General features: G+C 42.8%; 1 protein-coding gene across 1 annotated transcript; it reads left to right on the top strand.

Moving 5' to 3' along the window:
• The first annotated feature begins 1,711 nt into the window (after window positions 1-1,711).
• LOC138315653 (uncharacterized protein SCO4629-like) lies at window positions 1,712-16,369 on the top strand. Its single transcript, XM_069256833.1, has 3 exons — window positions 1,712-1,738; window positions 14,886-15,009; window positions 15,350-16,369. Exons 2-3 carry the CDS (start codon window positions 14,976-14,978, stop codon window positions 15,820-15,822), a joined length of 507 nt encoding a protein of 168 aa, XP_069112934.1. The 5' UTR covers window positions 1,712-1,738; window positions 14,886-14,975; the 3' UTR covers window positions 15,823-16,369.
• Window positions 16,370-16,604: the final 235 nt, after the last annotated feature.

The following is a 16,604-nucleotide window of genomic DNA, read 5'->3' as shown; positions in this document are numbered from 1 at the left end:
TATCTCACATATCGGGCTAATCATTTTTGTTTTATCATCCTTGAACAACGGAATAATCTATATTCTACGACTATGATAATATCATTGCAATCTTTCGTCGGGAAAGATGTTACTGTAGATTCATAACGCGTCAAAAATAAAACAGAAAAAAAACAAACAACGAAAGCATTGCTACATTCCGGATCCCGAGTTGACGTGACTTGTGCATATCATTAGTCGACTGTGTTACTGGTGACGTCATGTATGTTCAAAATTTCAAAGAGGTCCTATTTGCCTTGGCACTCTCTATACGAAAGCATGTGGCACTCAAAGAGTAAAGTTGGAGGTAAAGCATAGTCCTTTCTCTAGTATACATTTAGTAATTTTGTTCACCTGAAGCAAATACGTAAATAGCAAGTTTTGTTAGCGGTAACCACTTTTTTTTTCTCTGAAGTCTCTCATGTCAGTGTCTTGAGTACATTTGACTAAGTTAATTTATACCTTATCAGATTGTACACCAACTCACTGATGTATGCCCGGTTTAACACAAACAAAACAAAAAAAAAGAAGACAAAAAACCCAGATCCATTTGAAAAATGATAAAATATTTCAAAATTATTAGTAAACATTCAGTAAGTAGTATGTATAAATATCTTAGGATTTAAGAGGATGTTAAACCTGATTGCACGCCCCCTCTACCCATCCATGTAAGTCAATATATAAGAAGAAAGGTGTGTCATTTTATTAAATGCCACAATGAACTTCAATGTACTGAAAATCAAGATGGTCTGTACACCCACAAACGAAGTAATGGCCAAATTTTTCCCAGTATCATCACCACGGACGATTACAAGTCTACCAGGCCTATTAGGGGCCTATTAACTGTTATGCAGCGTACACAGTACAATCGAACAATAATTAATTGTTTTGGCGACTAGTATATTTTTGATTATTCATAAATAATGGCACGATAACCACGGGTATTTTTAACCATGCAAACCAGAGGACCAGACTAGTGAATGAGTCGGTCCTAGGACCTAGAAAAACATCAAACAGCCAGTGTTGTCAGTCTGTTCCTTCCCCCAAGGAAAATGGCGCTAGGGAAAACAAATCGCGAGATTTCGCAAAGAGCGAGATTGCCATGGTATACCCTTACATATACATTGTTTAATTATTTTAAAATGAAATATATCTAATTTATGTGTTCAAGAAGGGAAATAATACATTTTCAACAATTCCTTTTTACTTTCAATTTAAAAATGCAATTATGCTAGTCAAAATTAAGATATTTCAGGACAAACGAATTTATTGTTAAAAACTGCTTTTCTTAATAATGGAGTAGTTTTGTTATGGACGTCAAAAGGTAGGGGATTTTACCGTTTCAACTAATTCCTAAATGCATTTGACAAAATCCCTTTCTAAGCATACATTTACGGAAGTTATGGGGAATTCCCGTTAATCACTTTTTGCTAGGTTATAAGGTTCCGCAAGCAATTTCCTGCATTTTATAGAATACACCCAATTTGATTTTGTGAATTTTAATTTGGTCATAACGTTATTTGCATCAACGATGATGAGAGAGGTTGGTTCCACGTTTGGATTGTATGCTGATGAGATCATTACGATTTGGATTCACCTGTGAGGTTATGGAAGATGTTCATTTTTAACACGGGGGGGGTCATAGCCATAATTTAGGACTTGGCTGCTGCTCAGTCCGATATGGAACAGATATGTAAAAAAAAACCATACACTTAGAAAGGTTGGTTAATTGAGTTTTGCAAGTTATGATAATCAAACGTTCATTTTTTGATTCGCTGTATAATGACGTACTTTCGCTTTACTGAAGCACCCTTTATGCAGCTATATGATATTTTACTTATTTATGCCCATAAGGTTAAACAAGAAAATTGAAATATACAAAGGCCTGTATGCCATTTGTTCACCTAGGATTCGTAAATGCCAAGTAATGGTTATTTCTGAATACAGGTTCATGGAACTCAATGTTTTCTTTTCTGAAGAATTTTTAATATTAACGCTCTTAATTCCCCTATTGGAGCCCCATCACCCTCCACGGGTTGGCCGCCGCAGAGTGTCCCACAGCCAAAATTTATACATGGTCCTGTTCCGCACTGTTGTCCCCCAAGGGATGTTTATGGCCAAGATTTTTGGTTACATAACAACAATCCAAGCACGAACTCCTAGGACTAGTAGAGATTATAGGATATTTACCTCTATTTCCCCTATTGGTGCCCCCGCCCCCACTCCGGACCTCAGAGGACCAGAGCCAAACATTTATACAAGTCCTCTGATTCCCCTGTCCCCCCTCAAAGTATGTTTGGTGGCGCAAGTATAATTTTGTTAAACATTCCATTCAGAACTCTATGGACTAGTAGCGGAGTTTAAACGGATTTAGTACCCTCTAATTTCACCTATATAGGCGGGGCCGGGGCCCCGGCCCCTTCTCTGCCACCTGGGTACAGAGGCCTAAATTTATTTACCCCAAAAAAATTTTCTGTCCCCTATTCCCCAAGGATGTTTTGTGGCTTGAATTTTGGTGACAATTCATGTAGAACTCTATTACAAGTAGCGATATTAAAGGATTTACCTCTATTTCCCATACATTGGGCCCCCTCCCCTTCACCTCCTGCCCCCGTGCACCGAGGACCAGAGCAAAATTTTAAAAACAAGTTTCTGTTTCCCTCTTCCCCATAGGACGTTTGTAGCCAATAATTGGTTACTTTCCATTTCAGTTAGCTCGCGATGTACAAGATGCGAATTTAAAGGATCTTACCTTTATTACGCCCATATGGGCCCCGCCCCTTCCTGCCCCATGTGGGACCAGAGCCCCAAATTTTAAACAAGTACTGTCCCATCTTCGGCCCCCCAAGGTATGTTTGTGGCCCAAATTTTATGTTACATACCATTGCAGAACTCTACGAACTAGTAGCGATTTTTTATAAAGGACATTGTACCTCTATTTCCCGCCCTATTGGGCACTCCTTGCCCCCGCACAGCCCACGGGGACGATCAGAGCCAAAAATGTAAAACAAGTTTCAGTTCCCCTTCACCCGCAAGGATGACTGTTTGTGGCCAAATTATGGTTTACATTCACACCACAATGTTCAGAGCGCTAGCTACAAGTGAGCGATTTAAAGGAATTAACTCTATTACCCCTAAATTGGTGCCAGGCGCCCCTCCTGCCGGACCCGTGGGGGGTCAGAGCCAAAAGATTTATTCAAGATTCTCTGTTCCCCCTTCCGCCCAAGGATGTTTTGTGGCCGAAATGTTTAGTGTACATTCCATTCATAACTCTAGGACAAGTAGGCGATATTTAGGAAGGATTACCTCTATATGCCATACGATTGGGCCCACGCCCACTCCTGCCCATGGGGGGAACCAGATGTCAATATTTAAACAACAAGTTCTGTTCCCCTTTCACCCTAAAGTATCGTTGTTGTGGCTGAATTGGGGTTCAATTCCCATGTAGATTCTCTATTGACTAAGTAGCGATTTAAGGGCGATTTACGCTTATTTCCACTGATTGGCGCCCCCGGGCACACTACCTTGCCCCCGGGATGACTAGAGCCAAAACAATATATACATAGTTCTGGAGTTTCCCCTTCCCATGGGTCCCACCCCCAAGGATGGGTGTGGCCAAGAATGTGGTTAGCAGTTCGCATTTAGAGCTCTTTGACAAGTAGCGATTTTTATGAAGGATTTTTCCTCTAATTGACACAATTGGAGGGACACCCACCCCTCCTGCCCCCGGTGGGGTTCCACAGAGCCAAAAATGTATACAGAGTTTCTGTTCCCCGTGCCCCCAGAAGTTTGTGAGAGGTCCAATTTGGTTTACAATCCATGCAGAACTACTATGACAAGTAGCGATAAAAGATATATACCCTCTATTTCCCCTATTGGGACCTCACGCCCCTCCGTAGCCCCGGGGTGGGACATGACCCAAAATTTTAAAAACAAGTTCTGTTTCCCTATCCCGCGCCAAGGATGTTTGTGGCCACTTTGGGTGAACATATCCATGCAGAACTCTATGACAGAGAAGCGAGTTCTAGAAGGATTTACCTTTAATACCCCTATTGGGGGGCCCCGCCCCTCCTGGCGCCCGGGGTCAGAAGGCCAAAATTTATACAAGTTTGCTGTTCCCTTTCCCCAAGGATGTTGTGAGCCAAATTTAGTTACAAATCCAATCATAACTCTACGACAAGTAGCGATTTAAAGGATTTACCTCTATTTCCCCTATTGTTTATAAACCCCCACCCCTCCTGCCCCCGGGGGATCAGAGCCAAAATTTTTATACAAGTTCTGTTCCCCTTCCCCCAAGGGATGTTTGTGGCCAAATTTGGTTATACATTCCATGCAGAACTCTATGACTAAGTAGCGATTTAAAGGAATTTACCTCTATTTCCCCTATTGGGCCCCCCCCCTCCTGCCCCCGGGGGACCAGAGCCAAATTTTATACAAGTTCTGTTCCCCTTCCCCCAAGGATGTTTTTGGCCAAATTTGGTTACAATCCATGCAGAACTCTATGACTAGTAGCGATTTAAAGGATTTACCTCTATTTCCCCTATTGGGCCCCGCCCCTCCTGCCCCCGGGGGGTCAGAGCCAAAATTTATACAAGTTCTGTTCCCCTTCCCCCAAGGATGTTTGTGGCCTAATTTGGTTACAATCCATGCAGAACTCTAGGACAAGTAGCGATTTAAAGGATTTAACCTCTATTTCCCCTATTTGGGCACCCACGCCCCTCCTGCCCCCCCTGGGGGACATCAGAGCCAAAATTTATACAAGTTCTGTTCCCCTTCCCCCAAGGATGTTTGTGGCCAAATTTGGTTACAATCCATGCAGAACTCTAGGACAAGTAGCGATTTATAGGATTTACCTCTATTTCCCCTATTGGGCCCCGCCCCTCCTGCCCCGGGGGGTCAGAGCCAAAATTTTATACAAGTTCTGTTCCCCCTCCCCCAAGGATGTTTGTGGCCAAATTTTGGTTACAATCCATGCATGAACTCTATGACTAGTAGCGATTTAAAGGAAATGTTGACGACGGGACGACGATTGGAACAAAGTTGGACGGGACGAGGCCCCAATTAATAAGTTTTTGTTCACCGGCCATGAAGGGGGGGGGCCAGGTGAGCTAAAAACGCACCTGTTCATGTTGTTACCCGACAGACCCCGAAGGGGAACAGAACTTTTTTACCCCCGCCCACCCATATTTTAGATTCACTAAGTGTTTTTCTGCAACAAAATGAAAATTAGAAAAAAATAAATGTGGTAAGGGAATTTCTAACCTAAGACTGCTTTTTCCGGTACCCGGCCATTATTTTTAAAGTGAAAGACACAAAAAAAATACAAACAACTGTTATGAAAGGACCTCCCGATGCCACTTTTTTACAATCCCTAATCTTAAGAGTTTTCATGATTTTTTTTGGCCTAAATTTGAAGGATATAATTGCAGTTGCTATTTTATATTTGAGGTGCACGTGTTGCCATGGACATTTTTTTAAGTAAGTTTTTTAAACGAAAATTCTAATGGGGATAATTTGTAGCTGTTGAAATTACAGCTACTGCTCCCATGTTGGAGTTGATGTAAATTGTATTCATAATTCTGCGTTTAATATTTTCATATTTTTTATATATTTTATAAAGTCAGAATGTTAATTAAGGCTTTTAAGTGTATTCATTCTCTTCCCCTTTAAATCAAGAGCTAATAATGTATACAATTTTAAAATGTACATTTGGGACAGCTAGTGAGCAGGGAGAGGTGATTTTGTTTATTGTCTGTACAACTTATTTGAAGCCTTCCTTGGAAGAAACTTTCAAATTTAAAAATTTACCTCAATGAAGATGTCATTATCTACAAGTATATCAACACATGGGTATATAAAGTAAGATCAACATTTTGACGGGAAAGATGGTGGACTACATTCCATGCTGAATAATATATTTAAAATAATACTTCTATTTCCCCTATTTGGAGCCGCAAAGCTTATAGCATTATACTCCCCGCTTCCCAGTTGTATTTTTTAATAAATTTATGATGGTAACAGAAAAAGTATTGAAAATCTTTTCAGGTTCCCATTAGAAAAAGGCACAACTATAAGCACCAGGTGTTCCAAGATTTATAACATGTAACCAGAAAGTTACGAAATGTATGGCCAAATTGAACAAGTAGTGGTTTTTCGAGTTATACCATGGGATAGAAAGGCCACAAACTAGAATAAGAAACTATTAAATTTTTGAATCTAAACTTTCCATGGATAAACAGAAAAAGTGGCATTGAAAATGAAAAGGTTCCCATTAGCAAAAGGCACAACTAGAGCACTACCTTTAACTTTACAGAAAGTTTCGTGGAGCCAAGTTGAAGGATTTTTCTGAGTTAATAGCCCAGGAGGAATAGAAAGGAAACTTTAATAATATGGTAATTTTTCAAATAATTTCCATGGTAACACATCCTTGGGGGAAAAAGTATTGAAAATGGAAGTTCTGTTCCCATTAGAAAAAGGCACAATAGAGCACTCCCTTTAGCCTAACATGTACAGAGGATTGTCAAAGAGTTTCGTGTAGCCAATTTAATATTTTTTCATAAGTTAAAGCCCAATAGGAAAGGAAATCTTAATTTAATAAGAGTGGATTGTAACCAAATTTGGCCCATCCTTGGGCGGAAGGGAGAAAACAGTGAATAAGTTTCCATGGTAACAGAAAAAAGTATCGAAAATGAAAGGTTCCCATTATTTGGACAAAAGGCACAACTTAGGCAAACTAGCCTCTGTAACAGAAAGTTTCGTTGTAGCCAAGTTGAACGGTGTTTAAATTTGCCAAAGCCATGGAAACGGATACTCGGAGACGGACAGTACGGACAACACGCACTTTGGCACGAAGGGACAGGATAAATCCTTTATCAATTCCCCCGCAAACGCGTAACCAAATTTGGCGCGGGGGGATAAATACAGATATATACAATTATATCATATGCAGAATATTTTGCTGAACTATGAATGACTACACACGTTTGTGAAATACAAAGCAACTTTTTACTTTCAAAGCCCAAGTTTTCATTTCCACAAAGTAAAAATATTTAAAAATTTACTTAAGTATGCTTTAAGTCAATGAAAACTTTTAGCATATCAGCAGGGACAGTAGCATTATAACTCCGACACTTTAAAAAGAAAGGACATTTTCACAAATGTTGCCACAGTTTACAAAAAATAGAGTCTGATGCCACTATGTATAGAGGGAAAAATGTCATTGTATGGAAAGAACAATACTGATGTATCTTAAATCTAGTATATATAGTGTTAAAAAAAACTTTTTTTAGGTAAATAATTAAAGTCAAAAAGACAGACTAGTAAAAATAGGTTGAGAAGCTGGAACAAACTTGTATTTTAGAAGAAGGCAAGAGGTATTTGGAATTCTGAAGTTATGGATTATTATAGTCCTACTGAAGGATAACAAATTTGGCCACAAAATCCTTGCCTATATTCCAAAATGTATTAGGTTTTTAGGAGGTCATCTGACCTGAAGGGTCAGGATGACCTATAGTCATCATGCACCGTCCGTCGTTGGTCTCCGATGTGAGGTAAAACCACTTTTCATTTCAAACGACTTCCTCTCATTAACCGTAAGGCCCAGCCCAAAGTATTCATATTTGGCCTGTAGCATGTTGGGATGAAGGATTGCTACCAAAGTTGGTAAAAATGAATGACCTTGACCTACTTTCATTTTGGCTTCTGGTCACAGGGGTCAATAGGCTAAAGTCTTTGAACAAATTCTTCTTACTAGTCTTAGAGTTCTACGAATGGTCCAGAGTACTCATATTTGGGCATGGGGCATGCTGGGTTAAAAGGTTACCAAAGCTGTGAAAATGAATGGAAATAGAGGGTAAATCCTTAAACCTACTTTTAGAGTTCAAGGTCACAATTTGGGGTCACATCCTAAAGGGGAAAGTACTCATAAATTTTGGCTCTGGACCCCCTGTAGCATGCTAGGATGAAGGACTACTAAATTTGTGAAAATGAATTACCTTGACTTACTTTCAAGGTCAAAGGGGTCAAATAGGCTAAAATCCTTTTGGAACGACTTCTTCTTACTAACCGAAGGGGCGGGGCACCCAAAGTACTCATATTGGGCATGATGCATGCTGGGGTAAAGGGTTACCAAAGCTGTGAAAATGAATGACCTTGACCTTTTTTCAATTTTGGTCACATGGGGCAATTAGGCTAAAAGGTCTTTTAACTTCTTCTTCTTCCTTTAAATCGCTACTAGTCATAGAGTTCTACATGGATTGTAACCAAATTTGGCCACAAACATCCTTGGGGGAAGGGGAACAGAACTTGTATAAATTTTGGCTCTGACCCCCCGGGGGCAGGAGGGGCGGGGCCCAATAGGGGAAATAGAGGTAAATCCTATAAACCACTACTTGTCCTAGAGTTCTGCATGGATTGTAACCAAATTTGGCCACAAACATCCTTGGGGGAAGGGGGACAGAACTTGTATAAATTTTGGCTCTGACCCCCTGGGGGCAGGAGGGGCGGGGCCCAATAAGGGAAATAGGGGAAATAGAGGTAAACCCTTTAAATCGCTACTAGTCATAGAGTTTTACATGGATTGTAACCAAATTTGGCCACAAACATCCTTGGGGAAAGGGGAACAGAACTTGTATAAATTTTGGCTCTGGCCACCCGGGGGCAGGAGGGGCGGGGCCCAATAGGGGAAATAGAGGTAAATCCTTTAAATCGCTACTAGTCATAGAGTTCTACATGGATTGTAACCAAATTTGGCCACAAACATCCTTGGGGGAAGGGGAACAGAACTTGTATAAATTTTGGCTCTGGCCCCCCGGGGGCAGGAGGGGCGGGGCCCAATAGGGGAAATAGAGGTAAATCCTTTAAATCGCTACTAGTCATAGAGTTCTACATGGATTGTAACCAAATTTGGCCACAAACATCCTTGGGGGAAGGGGAACAGAACTTGTATAAATTTTGGCTCTGGACCTCTGGGGGCAGGAGGGGTGGGGCCCAATAGGGGAAATAGAGGTAAATCCTTTAAATCGCTACTAGTCATAGAGTTCTACATGGATTGTAACCAAATTTGGCCACAAACATCCTTGGGGGAAGGGGAACAGAACTTGTATAAATTTTGGCTCTGGTCCCCCGGGGGCAGGAGGGGTGGGGCCCAATAGGGGAAATAGAGGTAAATCCTTTAAATCGCTACTAGTCATAGATTTCTACATGGATTGTAACCAAATTTGGCCACAAACATCCTTGGGGGAAGGGGAACAGAACTTGTATAAATTTTGGCTCTGGTCCCCTTGGGGGCAGGAGGGGCGGGGCCCAATAGGGGAAATAGAGGTAAATCCTTTAAATCGCTACTAGTCATAGAGTTCTACATGGATTGTAACCAAATTTGGCCACAAACATCCTTGGGGGAAGGGGAACAGAACTTGTATAAATTTTGGCTCTGACCCCCCGGGGGCAGGGGGGGGGGGGCCCCAATAGGGGAAATAGAGGTAAATCCTTTAAATCGCTACTAGTCATAGAGTTCTACATGGATTGTAACCAAATTTGGCCACAAACATCCTTGGGGGAAGGGGAACAGAACTTGTATAAATTTTGGCTCTGACCCTCTGGGGGCAGGAGGGGCAGGGCCCAATAGGGAAATAGGGAAATAGAGGTAAATCCTTTAAATCGCTACTAGTCATAGAGTTTCTACATGGATTGTAACCAAATTTGGCCACAAACATCCTTGGGGGAAGGGGAACAGAACTTGTATAAATTTTGGCTCTGATCCCCGGGGGCAGGAGGGGCGGGGCCCAATAGGGGAAATAGAGGTAAATCCTTTAAATCGCTACTTGTCATAGAGTTCTACATGGATTGTAACCAAATTTGGCCACAAACATCCTTGGGGGAAGGGGAACAGAACTTGTATAAATTTTGGCTCTGGCCCTCCGGGGACAGGAGGGGTAGGGCCCAATAGGGGAAATAGAGGTAAATCCTTTAAATCGCTACTAGTCATTGAGTTCTACATGGATTGTAACCAAATTTGGCCACAAACATCCTTAGGGGAAGGGGAACAGAACTTGTATGAATTTTGGCTCTGGACCTCGGGGGGCAGGAGGGGTGGGGCCCAATAGGGGAAATAGAGGTAAATCCTTTAAATCGCTACTAGTCATAGAGTTCTACATGGATTGTAACCAAATTTGGCCACAAACATCCTTGGGGGAAGGGGAACAGAACTTGTATAAATTTTGGCTCTGGTCCCCCGGGGGCAGGAGGGGCGGGGCCCAATAGGGGAAATAGAGGTAAATCCTTTAAATGGCTACTAGTCATAGAGTTCTACATGGATTGTAACCAAATTTGGCCACAAACATCCTTGGGGGAAGGGGAACAGAACTTGTATAAATTTTGGCTCTGGTCCCCCGGGGGCAGGAGGGGCGGGGCCCAATAGGGGAAATAGAGGTAAATCCTTTAAATCGCTACTAGTCATAGAGTTCTACATGGATTGTAACCAAATTTGGCCACAAACATCCTTGGGGGAAGGGGAACAGAACTTGTATAAATTTTGGCTCTGAACCTCGGGGGGGCAGGAGGGGATGTTGCCCAATAGGGGAAATAGAGGTAAATCCTTTAAATCGCTACTAGTCATAGATTTCTACATGGATTGTAACCAAATTTGGCCACAAACATCCTTGGGGGAAGGGGAACAGAACTTGTATAAATTTTGGCTCTGGTCCCCCGGGGGCAGGAGGGGTGGGGCCCAATAGGGGAAATAGAGGTAAATCCTTTAAATCGCTACTAGTCATAGATTTCTACATGGATTGTAACCAAATTTGGCCACAAACATCCTTGGGGGAAGGGGAACAGAACTTGTATAAATTTTGGCTCTGACCCCCTGGGGCAGGAGGGGCGGGGCCCAATAGGGGAAATAGAGGTAAATCCTATAAATCACTACTTGTCCTAGAGTTCTGCATGGATTGTAACCAAATTTGGCCACAAACATCCTTGGGGGAAGGGGGAACAGAACTTGTATAAATTTTGGCTCTGACCCCCTGGGGGCAGGAGGGGCGGGGCCCAATAAGGGAAATAGGGGAAATAGAGGTAAATCCTTTAAATCGCTACTAGTCATAGAGTTCTACATGGATTGTAACCAAATTTGGCCACAAACATCCTTGGGGGAAGGGGAACAGAACTTGTATAAATTTTGGCTCTGGCCCTCGGGGGGCAGGAGGGGTGGGGCCCAATAGGGGAAATAGAGGTAAATCCTTTAAATCGCTACTAGTCATAGAGTTCTACATGGATTGTAACCAAATTTGGCCACAAACATCCTTGGGGGAAGGGGAACAGAACTTGTATAAATTTTGTTTCTGGTCCCCCGGGGGCAGGAGGGGCGGGGCCCAATAGGGGAAATAGAGGTAAATCCTTTAAATCGCTACTAGTCATAGAGTTCTACATGGATTGTAACCAAATTTGGCCACAAACATCCTTGGGGGAAGGGGAACAGAACTTGTATAAATTTTGGCTCTGACCCCCCGGGGGCAGGAGGGGCGGGGCCCAATAGGGGAAATAGAGGTAAATCCTATAAATCACTACTTTTCCTAGAGTTCTGCATGGATTGTAACCAAATTTGGCCACAAACATCCTTGGGGGAAGGGGAACAGAACTTGTATAAATTTTGGCTCTGACCCCCTGGGGGCAGGAGGGGCGGGGCCCAATAGGGGAAATAGGGGAAATAGAGGTAAATCCTTTAAATCGCTACTAGTCATAGAGTTCTACATGGATTGTAACCAAATTTGGCCACAAACATCCTTGGGGGAAGGGGAACAGAACTTGTATAAATTTTGGCTCTGGTCCACCGGGGGCAGGAGGGGCGGGGCCCAATAGGGGAAATAGAGGTAAATCCTTTAAATCGCTACTAGTCATAGAGTTCTACATGGATTGTAACCAAATTTGGCCACAAACATCCTTGGGGGAAGGGGAACAGAACTTGTATAAATTTTGGCTCTGGCCCTCCGGGGACAGGAGGGGTAGGGCCCAATAGGGGAAATAGAGGTAAATCCTTTAAATCGCTACTAGTCATTGAGTTCTACATGGATTGTAACCAAATTTGGCCACAAACATCCTTAGGGGAAGGGGAACAGAACTTGTATGAATTTTGGCTCTGGACCTCGGGGGGCAGGAGGGGTGGGGCCCAATAGGGGAAATAGAGGTAAATCCTTTAAATCGCTACTAGTCATAGATTTCTACATGGATTGTAACCAAATTTGGCCACAAACATCCTTGGGGGAAGGGGAACAGAACTTGTATAAATTTTGGCTCTGGTCCCCCGGGGGCAGGAGGGGTGGGGCCCAATAGGGGAAATAGAGGTAAATCCTTTAAATCGCTACTAGTCATAGATTTCTACATGGATTGTAACCAAATTTGGCCACAAACATCCTTGGGGGAAGGGGAACAGAACTTGTATAAATTTTGGCTCTGACCCCCCGGGGGCAGGAGGGGCGGGGCCCAATAGGGGAAATAGGGGAAATAGAGGTAAACCCTTTAAATCGCTACTAGTCATAGAGTTCTACATGGATTGTAACCAAATTTGGCCACAAACATCCTTGGGGGAAGGGGAACAGAACTTGTATAAATTTTGGCTCTGACCACCCGGGGGCAGGAGGGGCGGGGCCCAATAGGGGAAATAGAGGTAAATCCTTTAAATCGCTACTTGTCATAGAGTTCTACATGGATTGTAACCAAATTTGGCCACAAACATCCTTGGGGGAAGGGGAACAGAACTTGTATAAATTTTGGCTCTGGTCCCCCGGGGGCAGGAGGGGGGGGGCCCAATAGGGGAAATAGAGGTAAATCCTTTAAATCGCTACTAGTCATAGAGTTCTACATGGATTGTAACCAAATTTGGCCACAAACATCCTTGGGGGAAGGGGAACAGAACTTGTATAAATTTTGGCTCTGACCCCCCGGGGGCAGGAGGGGCGGGGCCCAATAGGGGAAATAGAGGTAAATCCTTTAAATCGCTACTTGTCCTAGAGTTCTGCATGGATTGTAACCAAATTTGGCCACAAACATCCTTGGGGGAAGGGGAACAGAACTTGTATAAATTTTGGCTCTGACCCCCTGGGGGCAGGAGGGGCGGGGCCCAATAAGGGAAATAGGGGAAATAGAGGTAAATCCTTTAAATCGCTACTAGTCATAGAGTTTTACATGGATTGTAACCAAATTTGGCCACAAACATCCTTGGGGAAAGGGGAACAGAACTTGTATAAATTTTGGCTCTGGCCCTCCGGGGGCAGGAGGGGCGGGGCCCAATAGGGGAAATAGAGGTAAATCCTTTAAATCGCTACTAGTCATAGAGTTCTACATGGATTGTAACCAAATTTAGCCACAAACATCCTTGGGGGAAGGGGAACAGAACTTGTATAAATTTTGGCTCTGGCCCTCCGGGGACAGGAGGGGTAGGGCCCAATAGGGGAAATAGAGGTAAATCCTTTAAATCGCTACTAGTCATTGAGTTCTACATGGATTGTAACCAAATTTGGCCACAAACATCCTTAGGGGAAGGGGAACAGAACTTGTATGAATTTTGGCTCTGGACCTCGGGGGGCAGGAGGGGTGGGGCCCAATAGGGGAAATAGAGGTAAATCCTTTAAATCGCTACTAGTCATAGATTTCTACATGGATTGTAACCAAATTTGGCCACAAACATCCTTGGGGGAAGGGGAACAGAACTTGTATAAATTTTGGCTCTGGTCCCCCGGGGGCAGGAGGGGCGGGGCCCAATAGGGGAAATAGAGGTAAATCCTTTAAATCGCTACTAGTCATAGAGTTCTACATGGATTGTAACCAAATTTGGCCACAAACATCCTTGGGGGAAGGGGAACAGAACTTGTATAAATTTTGGCTCTGACCCCCTGGGGGCAGGAGGGGCGGGGCCCAATAGGGGAAATAGAGGTAAATCCTATAAATCACTACTTGTCCTAGAGTTCTGCATGGATTGTAACCAAATTTGGCCACAAACATCCTTGGGGGAAGGGGGACAGAACTTGTATAAATTTTGGCTCTGACCCCCTGGGGGCAGGAGGGGCGGGGCCCAAAAAGGGAAATAGGGGAAATAGAGGTAAATCCTTTAAATCGCTACTAGTCATAGAGTTTTACATGGATTGTAACCAAATTTGGCCACAAACATCCTTGGGGAAAGGGGAACAGAACTTGTATAAATTTTGGCTCTGGCCCCCCGGGGCAGGAGGGGCGGGGCCCAATAGGGGAAATAGAGGTAAATCCTTTAAATCGCTACTAGTCATAGAGTTCTACATGGATTGTAACCAAATTTGGCCACAAACATCCTTGGGGGAAGGGGAACAGAACTTGTATAAATTTTGGCTCTGGCCCTCCGGGGGCAGGAGGGGCGGGGCCCAATAGGGGAAATAGAGGTAAATCCTTTAAATCGCTACTAGTCATAGAGTTCTACATGGATTGTAACCAAATTTGGCCACAAACATCCTTGGGGGAAGGGGAACAGAACTTGTATAAATTTTGGCTCTGGCCCCCCGGGGGCAGGAGGGGTGGGGCCCAATAGGGAAATTTGATGTTAATATTCAAATTCCTTCAGAAAAGAAACAATGAACCTGTATTTAGAACATTACTTTGCATTACAAACCAGGTGAGCGATACAGGCCCTCTTGGCCTCTTGTTTGTATTAGTTTTGGTATAAAGTGTCCGCGCAAAGCTTCTGAAAACGTGACGTTTTGCTTGATTGTGCCGTCACTTTTTGCAGTCGTGATTGGGCGAGGTGAACTACAAGTAATAAGATCTTCCACCTGACACACTAACCCAGACTCCTATGATTTAGGCCTTGCCCAATTACCATTTCTCCGTAAAACAGCAAGTTTATTTTCCAGAGTGACGTCATACTTGTTCTTGGTAATCATGACATCAGAACGGCTGACTACGCGTCTACTCTGATCCTGGATGGGAAAGCAGACTGGCTCATGTTTTCAGGCAAAGTTGGTGTTCTCACACAAGGTATGATCATGTGATTGGTCAATACCAAAGTGCTGTGTTTTATAAGGTGGCTGATGGCGACCCCGCCATGCGAAAACATAAGTGTTAATTAAATGTAAAACACGCTACGTACTCAACAGTTAATAATCTGAAAGTTTTTATTTAATGTGCCAGCCTACACTATGTTGCGGTCTGACACTATACACTGGGTTTCCGAGGGTTCGTTAAAAGTCACTTTTTTCATTGGCATTCAACTCTCCTAAAGGGATGCATTTGAACATCCCGACGCACACAGATTTCAGCATTGAATAATTGGTGATATTAATTACATTTAAGAAAATATGTTTTGTGAATGTTTTAGGTAAGTGGATAAAGACAGAAGCAGAAGTGTTCAGAGACCGAGCTTTGTCGAGAGGTGTACCACATGATCGCATACTCATGGAGTTAGAGGCCACAAATACCGGGGAAAACGTCAAATTCTCCTACAGAGTCCTGGAAGCAAACGGCTTACTGGACACTCTCCGGAGCATTATTTTAGTGCAAATGCCCCACATGGAAAGGCGAGTGTATGCAACATTTATGAAACAATGGCCAGGGGACCCGACGGAACTTGACATTTTAGTGACGTCACCGCCGATACCACTACTGAAATATCCGAATCCTGACGTAGGCTCGCTTAAAAATGTGGTGACCGTTATGATGGGATGTCTTTACAGATTAAAAGTTTATCCTAAAATAGGATTCCAGATTTATCAACAGATTCCTGAAGATGTATGGAACGATTATCTTTATCTTCTTCGTTCAGGTAAATACAGCGGTCATATACCCCGGTGACGTCATAATGATTGACGGAAGACGGGTGATGCCTAGTGAGACGCGAGTCGTCACGTTGAAGGTGGACGCGGGAATACCACAGACACTTGCCCCAGCAACTATAGATGACGTTACTGAAACAAGTCGAAGCGTATCTTTTTGGGATAAAAATAACTGGTGTTAAACAAGGATCATTACTTCGGCTTTTCCTTTTCTACTGCAAACAACTGAATACTGATTCATTGTACTATATGGAACGTGAAAGTTAAGTAATTTATATTAGCTTTACAGAGTCATATATTTATTATTGGACTATGAGTGATCAGACCAACCAATATTTTATCTTCAATCAAAATATTACTACCGGGAAAATGTTCATTTCTTTAATATCATCAAGTACTGTGTAAAAGTTATATCATCGAGGAATGTCGTTATTAATAAAATTCATGGCATTTATATAAAATATATCAGGACAGATTGAATTCATCAGTATAATTTGTCGCGATATGCTGTCCAGCTTTGCTCTTAAACTTTTAAATTCTGTCTGGAATAAATACAATTTTGGAAACTTTTGTGTTAAAATTAGTGTATTTAATTATGAGGTCATTGAACTCATGATTGCATCGCTGTTTGTTCGTTTGATCAAACTTACGTCCTATTAACAGCCAGGGTCATGTAATGACGACAAACATATATGTGGTGTGTTGCATACATGAAGTGCGCGATGCGTGATTTGGGAGACTGCGGTATATACATGTTATGTCTTCTTGTATAGTGGAACCCTTGCCCTTCTTTTGGTGCTA

The sequence above is a fragment of the Argopecten irradians genome, chromosome 2 (genome assembly GCF_041381155.1).
Source record: "Argopecten irradians isolate NY chromosome 2, Ai_NY, whole genome shotgun sequence".
NCBI lineage: Eukaryota > Metazoa > Mollusca > Bivalvia > Pectinida > Pectinidae > Argopecten > Argopecten irradians.
Note: the sequence above shows the minus strand (reverse complement) of the source record. Positions and strands in the feature narration are given on the sequence as shown.